This window comes from Mytilus edulis, chromosome 1 (assembly GCF_963676685.1).
Source record: "Mytilus edulis chromosome 1, xbMytEdul2.2, whole genome shotgun sequence".
NCBI lineage: Eukaryota > Metazoa > Mollusca > Bivalvia > Mytilida > Mytilidae > Mytilus > Mytilus edulis.
This window is the reverse complement of record NC_092344.1, coordinates 99,905,194-99,914,374: the sequence shown is the minus strand read 5'-3', so window position 1 is coordinate 99,914,374 and position 9,181 is coordinate 99,905,194. Positions and strand designations below refer to the sequence as shown.

Below are 9,181 nucleotides of genomic sequence, written 5' to 3'. Positions count from 1 at the left end.
ACATTTTGACTGAGTCTGGATTTGAATGGTGTTGATACATGCATAGGATGCGACTATTACTTTGTCGAGGCACTGGTCTAGATGCATGTGAAGTTCATCAGATTCCCTCAGTTTTTCATTGGAACATTGTCGTCGTAATCGAGTTTTTTTGTTTCTTATTGTCAAGTAAGGAGTATACTCTAAGACTGCAAATGGAATGTCCCTTCACAAAATTTTACAAATGGACATTTCTTTTTGTCATAAGTTTAGTTTCATATTATCGATTTTCAGATCTAAGGCACCGAGAGACTAAAATTGCTAATAAACAAGAAACATTGTTAAATCGCATCCATAGAAATGTTGTTTGTTTATAAACACGTCTTTTAAAATAAATACATATCACATTGAGAATATATATATATAACATAACTAAAATTAATCAAATGCTATAAAATTTAACATTTGATCTATGATAAAAATGACAGTAGAGAATGCCATTATTTACAATCATTCAAAGTACAAACAAAGTTTCATAGTAAAAATCATTAGACAATTTTATTTATAAAGATTATCAGTTGTGTGTCGTCGGATATTCATTTCATGCATACAACAGGATACCCTTTTTTTATGAATCGTTAAATTTTACTGGTGGAGGTTTACTCAATGAGGGTATCGCGCGTCTGGCGTATTAAATTATAAGTCTGGTACCTTTGATAACTAGTATCAACAGTCCATTATTCAGCACGTCAGTGTTGACATGAATTATCATTGTTTATGATGATGAATAAGCTGTTTACAAATATAGTTTTTCGAATACTAAGAATTTTACCGCAGGATTGAGGAATATATGACCATTGCTAAATTTGGCAAAACCTTTAGGAATTTTGTATCCTCAACGCAGCACTGCATTTCAACTTCATACTTTATTTTGCCTTTTTAACTTTGATGATTTTGCGTCAATAATGAGTCTTTTGTAAACGAAACGTGCGTCTGGCGTACTCATTTTTAATCTGATGTCTATGATGAGTTTTTTCACACTTAATCATCAGATTCAACCGTTTCGTTTCTGAAATTTTGAATCCTTAAACAAAATTTACAAAAATAACCAAAAACTAATGATCTTTTAAAAGAAATTTAATTGTATTTCTACTGGGTAGTTATCGGTGACATTCATCAACTGGAATGATAAATAATAAGTTAATAAATAAATCTATAATTTTTTATTGACGATAAATCACATTTTTCACAAAGTACTCAGATGCATTGTAACACTTTTTGGCTTTGCTTTAAAAAGAATAAAGCTATACAACCAGAGTAATCAATCATTTTCCACAGAAGAACATGCCTGTGACAAATTAGGAATATGTAATGTTATCCATTCGTGTGATGTGTTTGAACTTTTGATTTCGACATTTTTCTCGGGACTTTCCGTTTTGAATTTTCATCGGAGTTCGGTATCTTTGTAATTCTACTTATTAAAAGAATAGTTCCTAAAATTAAAGAATAATTATTTTTTTTCATAGCTATTTTCACTTATCCCCAGTGTCAGTTACCAGTTAACTGATGCAAACGAATATATGCAGAAATTGAAATATAATTATGTTTCTAATTACAAACAAATCACCGAATGAATCTGTATTCCTTTACAAAGTATAAGAACATTTTCTTACCTTTTCATATGGAAGTTGATGGTTGGTGTCAAATTGAAATGCATTGGATGTACCAGGTATCACTGCCATTTGTAGAGTTATTCCAGATCCAATGATTCTGTGTAAAAAAAACAATATATGTTCTCATTCATTCGTATTCCAGTCGAGGGAACTAGTAAACAAAGATGAACAGAAAGATATTTTGCTAATAAAGTGACATAAGAATTTCTCTTCATTCAATCAAGAGCGAAAACAAACCAAGTCGATAGCCCAAAACCGAAAACAAATCAAGTCGAAAGCACAAAACTGAAAACAAAACAAGTCGAAAGCACAACACAATAAATGATTAATGTTTACAGTGTAGTTCATACTATTTACAATAGAACCACTATATCGTTGTAGTATAACTTGAATGAATTGTTTATACCGTATAGCATTATATATAAGTGACAAAAAGAGCTAAAGGGTTTCTGGAATATCATAGATCAAATCTCATCTTTATCATCTCATTTGAAACCCTTTTTGTGTGAACATTTATTTAGTAGGTTAATCATATAACCTGATCATCAAGATGATGTCCTCTCATTTAGAAATTCAAAGTTTCATGACCATATTTAAATCAACTTGAAATAACAGATACCACAAATACAGTTAAGTTTGTCTCATATCTTGACTTACGTCTAGAAGTTTACAAAGACAATTAGACAATAAAACTTTGCAGAGTAAAAAGATGATTTCAGATTCCAGGTTGACGCAATATTCTGGAGCTTGCATTCTCTATCAAAATTTTATATTGTAGTACCTGCAACTTTCTTTTTTCCTTGAATGTAACATTACCGAATTAACTTTTTTCTTTCCTTGATGTAACATTACCGAATTAACTTTCTTCTTTCCTTGAATGTAACATTACCGAATTAACTTTCTTTTTTCCTTGAATGTAACATTACCGAATTAGACTATCACTACTATCTATAGACTTGTACCTACATGACAAAAAAAAATCGAGTGGGTGTCATATGTGAAGCCAGCAATGCTTACCCTTCTGGCGCACCCGAGATTACCTCCGATCTTTGTTTGTGGTCGTATTACTTTGTCTTAAGTTTTCTATGCTAGATAGGGCGAGATTATCAACGACGGATACCATACTTGGTTAAAAATTATAAAGTTACACAACATACAATACTGGAAGCTAAATTAACAGCACCACAACCCCCTTTACAACAAAATATGAAAGTCCACATGTGCTCCAGAAAGGTTATAAGTTCTTATTTATTTGAAGTTATTTCAAATAAATACGATAGATGCAATCAACACAGGCACTAAACTTTGAATTATTTAGCAAGGGGCATCATCTGCTTAACAGAGCGTGCAGGTTATGGATATTACTTGCTTGAGTTCATATATCTTGAGATTTCTAGTGTGTTATGGCTGCATGTGGTGGGACAGTCTACTGTTTTGACGATATTCCAACAGAATTTGGACTTCACCTTACTCTAACAGAAGTTAGAAGTGATTTGTTAACACACTTAAGAATCGACAAATCCTGAACAAACCAAAAAGTAGAAAGACAAACAAGAATCAACAATCGAATTGAAATATACTTCACACAACAATAATAAGTCAGCATCAAGATATTTGTGTGATTATCTTTTGAACAAAATTGTAAAGGGGAATGACCGATTTCAACAACTGTGTGTAAATCCACATCTGTTTAAACTTGCTCGAATGAGAAAACAATATATTTATTGATTCATTGTTCCTTATGACACTCAAAACATTTCGTATGACGAGGTTAATAAGTATTTACATGTTAGTCTGAAACAATAGTACAGTGAAACCGATTACATATCGTTGCATTTCCTGTTACATGTTTTTTTCCCTCAACATTTAACATTTAGCTACAGTAAAAAACGAATATGAAAAATTAATTCATTTTCTTTTTTGCAATTAACCAAATGTCTTATTTAAAGCAAAACTTGAGAGATACAATTGGAACCCAAGTAGAGAATAAAATAAATAATGTTTTTTACAAATCACTCTAGATTCATAACATCATAATTTAAAAGATAACCTTTTCGAACATCAAACTATCATGGTTATTTCTTTTCATTAAGACTATGCAGAAGACATAAGAAAGATAATCAAAATGTGTGGAACCCGACTGCAACAGTTTTGTCCCTTTTGACAAAAAATGCCTCTTCAGTGATGCTCGAGGGCGAAAGATCGATTTTAAAAATCCCAACCCTTTAAAAAAAGGAAAATCAATAAATAAAATCAAAAGTAAAATCAAAGCAAAGCAAAGAATCAAGGCTTTGTATAAGGAAAATATTTTTATTATGACCTTTTTATGTCATTTCAGTGATTTGTGATGGAAATTTCACCACGACTATCCTTACCTGAACTTTAACCCTATATTTAGCACTAATTCCAATATCTACTATAATTCATATTCACATTGCCTTCCAGATTCTACACAATAGGAAGATATATTATATACCTGTCATAGGCACATTTGTTGCGTCGTTTGTTTTCTCTTATTTTTAAGTGTAAATTCACATTGCGATAAGACGTGTCACGGTACTTAAATTTGTCTATCCCGAATTCATATATTTGGTTTTATGTTATATTTGTTATTCTCGTGGGATTTTGTTTGTTGCTTGTTCCGTTTCTGTGTGTGTTACATTGTAGTGTTGTGTCGTTGTTCTCCTCTAACTTATATCTAATGCGTTTCCCTCAGTTTTAGTTTGTTACCCCGATTTTTTTTGTCCATGGATTTATGAGTTTGAACATCGGTATACTACTGTTGCCTTTATATATACCTGTCATAGGCACAGTCTGTAGTGCTATTGGTAGTTGTATCGACTTCCGATTCTATATACCAATGATAGTCAACTCGATCGTAATAAATTGGTTTTGACATCAGGTCCATAGCACTGGCATATTCACAATCAGCATAGAAGTTACCCATTGTCAGTGCGTTCTAGAAGATAAATTCAAATTAAGATTGACAAGAGTAACATACGGAACATTTTTTTATCTAGTTATATGCTATGGTATGACTGTCTTTTATCGTTCTACGGGTTTTAATTCCTTTCATTTGATTATTCGCACGCGCATTGCGTCTCTGTCAAACTCGTCAGTAATGCTCGAATCAAAACAGCTGGAAGACTTAATCAAATACGAAATTCAGGCGCATTGAAAAAAAAAGAAATTCAGATTTGATATTTTTGGGGTGTTTTAACGCCACTTTTAAGCACCGTATTTAGGCTATACCGTTGTGGCCAGTTTTTATTGATCGAGGAGCCCGGAGAAACCCACCGACCTTCGATAAAAAACTGACAATCCTAGTCAATTAAGATTGGAGTCGAGAGCATCCGCAAGAGCGGGGTTCAAACTCACAACCTCAGTGTTGACTGGCTAGTGATTACAGTATTTACTACTTAGACCACTCGGCCACCGAGGCTCCTTAGGAAGAATTTCAGAAAATTTTTGCTAAATACGAATTCGGTAAAACAAAATGTTAAAAAAAAATAAATACAAACGCAGACGGCAATCAAATTCTTTATGTTTTTATAAATTTAAACATAGATAAACTAACCTTATAACAAAGATCGGTAGATGAAATGCAAGAAATGCAATGGGACATTTATTTAGTAATTTTAATAGTTGAATTTGTGCAATGACTTGCCATTCTCAGAATTCCATATAATAGAAGCCAGATGCGTTCATTCCATGTTTTTGTTGTTTGACTGTTTGTTGTTTGATTGGCGTGTGTGCATGTAACCATGTCCCCTTATTATTATGCTATATTGCCTTAAACTTAATTTAATAGGGTTTTTCAAATGACATATGATGATAAAGAAAAAAGTACGTACTACTTCCCCCCAAGTATTCATTGTTTGATAATAAACGTCATGGAGATGTCCCATTTCATTTACAGCGTCCCCTGGGTTAGCATGAAATCCTATTGCAGCAAACTTGGTATCTGAAAGAAAAACGAGTTGTTGTTTTAACATGAGGTAGGCTATCTTTGACAGATCTAGATGCAAGTATCGTTTATTTTCCAATATGAAGGGAATTTAAGAAATATGTTTATTCACCCACATTATTTTCATCTTATGTTAAAGGATGGCGTTAATGACTCAATTAATAGTTTTGAAACTTAAATCCCCTTTCTAAATTTAGCCATATCATACAAATGTGAACTTAATGCTCTGATACAGAAGATAATGAAAACGACATTGTTATCAAAATCAACATTTTTTTATAAACAAACAGTATGATTTATGTACGGTGATTTATAGTTGTTAATTTCTGTGTCATTTCTGTCTCTTGTGGATAGTTGTCTCATTGGCAATCATACCACATCTTCTTTTTCATATTTACACAAAAGTCTTGTAGTTATTCATATTATCATATCAATATAGAAGAGATACCTTGCATTTTCCCTAATTATATCAGTTTGAACGGACAATATCACTGGTGAGACTTACGTGACGAAGCTAGTCTGACTTCAAATAATGCAGTGTATGGGTCTTTTTCAAACCAGTCATGTAGACTATCATCGAATAGTTGCTCATTTACAAGTTGAAGAGTCAACAACCTGCAATCATTATAAGATTTGGTGTTGCATTTTTGTTATGTTATTATCATTATACTCGTGATTATGTTGTTATTATTTCATTCCTGATTATGTTATTATTGTTGAATTTCCGATTATGTTATTATTATTTGATTCCTGATTATGTTATTATTGTTGAATTTCTGATTATGTTATTATTATTTGATTCCTGATTATGTTATTATTGTTGAATTTCTGATTATGTTATTATTATTTGATTCCTGATTATGTTATTATTGTTGAATTTCTGATTATGTTATTATTATTTGATTCCTGATTATGTTATTATTGTTGAATTTCTGATTATGTTGTTATTATTTCATTCCTGATTATGTTATTATTGTTGAATTTCTGATTATGTTATTATTATTTGATTCCTGATTATATTATTATTGTTGAATTTCTGATTATGTTATTATTATTGGATTCATGATAATGATATTATTGGATTCATAATAACTGGTATTGGAGTTATTATTATTGGGTTCATAATTTTCTTATTATTATTGAATTCAAGATTGTTATTATTATTAGATTCATGATTATGTTATCATTGTTAAGAAAACCATGATGCTCTTGGTGATTGAAAAACGCATATGAAAAGGAAAACGAACCATTGATATGTTTTTCATTACAATGAATGGTTTTGAAACATACACAAAACATTTACCAATGTTTTAATTACTGACGGTATTTTTATTTTTCACTACAAACATCATCATTACCAAAATTTCTGGCAGATATAAAAGTCAAAATTTAAAAATAAATTCCCTGGTTTCAAAATTGTATTTTAACTTTGTAGTGTGTTCCTGTTGTTCCTTTGTTTTCCTCTTATAATTGATGTGTTTCACTCGGTTTAAGTTTATACCCCGGATTTGTTTTCTCCCAATCGATTTATGACTTTTGAACAGCCGTATACCTCTGTTGCCTTTATTAACGGTATAATATTAATGTAACTAGATAACTGCATTCCATATAAAAAATAGCAAAGTAAGTATAAGCTTTGTAGTTTTTCATGCATTTGTACTGATAAATATAGCTTTCAAAGCGTTTGCAACCATCAATGAAACAAAAAGATAAAACAAAAATAGTGCAAAATGATAAAGGTGATTTGCATAGCAACAAATGTTTATGCTACGTTTTGCAAAACATTATTTATGCTTTTGCCTATACAATACATCTGGTGTAAGAAAATTGGTACCGTTAATGTTATTACTATCACTGGGTCGATGCCTCTGATGGTGGACTGCTAGTCCCCGTGGGTATCACCAGCCCAGTAGCCAGTACTTTGGTACTGGCATGAAAATACGGATTTTTTTGTGTTATTAATATTTGCTGTTACAAAATGTTAGAAATTATTATAAATTAAGGAATGTATCTCCCTCATGCAAATCTCTCATTCCTTTCACGGATTTGGCTATACTTTTTGGACCTTTTGGATTTTAGCTCTTCATCTTTTATATAAGCTTTGGATTTCTAATATTTTGGCCACGAGCATCACTGAAGAGACATTCGAAATGCGCATCTGGTGCAGGAAAATTGGTACCGTTAATGTTATTAAAGCAAATGCAGTTTTACAATAAGAATTTGCAAGATATGATATTTTATATTCGCAGATAAAATTAAAAAAAAAATGGTGCATATCTATCAGAAAGATGTCTACAACTCGCGTAGAAATTGAATGCAAATGCAAATATGTAAAACAAATCATTTGCCATAATTATTCGGTATGCAGCAGCACTAGTAACACATTGCAAATGTATCAATAAAGTTGTTAAAAAACTGCATAACTTGATAAAAGTTTATTGTTATGAAAATGCTCCTTTATCATTTTGCATGATTTATGTTTTTAATCGGTTCATATCAATGATGATTGAAAACGCTTAACTTAAGAAATAGTAGCATGTGCATGAGGGACTACAAATTTTATACTGACTTTGATATAATAATTATGGCCTGCAATAACTGAATCGTATCTTAAGTAAGCAATATTTTAGAGAACAGTTATTTACCGATGTTCAAATTTCCAAAAAATCAATTTTTGAAACATTTTTCTAAAATAAACATCAGAACAACGTCTAGTGCAATTCGAACTTGCAATTAAACAATCCAAAATCTTTATTTTCCAACAAATTTTATAGCACGAGGCAATAGTGTTTAAAACAGACATAATTTGGAACCTGTATAATGTATCAATCATCTGGTATGATACGCAGGTATGATATCATACAAATCTCACCAAAGATATACTATAGGCTTAGTATTGGCTTTAAGCGTCCCTGTTTAAGGTAATCAAGAAACTATACACTGAAATGGTATTATAAGAAGTTTATGTCTTAGTTCAGTTGTTCGTTAGCCGGGATTGTAAGAAGTTTACGTCTTAGTTTAGTTGTTCGTTAGCCGGGATTGTTGTTACTGTCTATATTTTAGTATAAAACACGTAATTGTGCTTTGGTTACTGCTTTTAGATTGCAATCAAAGGTACAAGGCTTATAGTTTTATACGAGAGACGCGCGTTTCGTCTACATAAGACTCATCAGTGAAACTCAGATCAAATTCGTTATAAAGCCAAACAAGTACAAAGTTAAAAAGTCTTTATAAAACGGTTACTGAACACATACCTGTAGAAATAAGCATATTGTTCTTTGGACGAGGTTCTTCCAACAGGGGCACTTACTGCCATTCCATAACTCTCGGTTCTTCAAAGAAAAAGTTATTATTTAAATAATCACGAAGTTAAACCATAACTATGATGTAATCAAATTGCTATGACCAGTTTGAAACAACAAACTACCTTGATAATCAACAAAAACCATTCGCCTGCCTTTTAGCATTTGGTATCATGTGACCAGTATGAATCATAACTTTTGTACAAGAGTAGAGGCTGACACAATGAGGACTTTGCACGTACTTTTAAACAATGCGAACTTAA

General features: G+C 31.5%; 1 protein-coding gene across 1 annotated transcript; it reads right to left on the bottom strand.

The window, feature by feature from the left end:
• Nucleotides 1-1,097: 1,097 nt before the first annotated feature.
• On the bottom strand, nucleotides 1,098-8,944 carry LOC139520246 (deoxyribonuclease-1-like). Its single transcript, XM_071312736.1, has 6 exons — nucleotides 8,871-8,944; nucleotides 6,122-6,231; nucleotides 5,504-5,613; nucleotides 4,448-4,608; nucleotides 1,650-1,746; nucleotides 1,098-1,156 (listed from the first exon to the last, which is right to left on the bottom strand). Exons 1-6 carry the CDS (start codon nucleotides 8,930-8,932, stop codon nucleotides 1,103-1,105), a joined length of 594 nt encoding a protein of 197 aa, XP_071168837.1. The 5' UTR covers nucleotides 8,933-8,944; the 3' UTR covers nucleotides 1,098-1,102.
• Nucleotides 8,945-9,181: the final 237 nt, after the last annotated feature.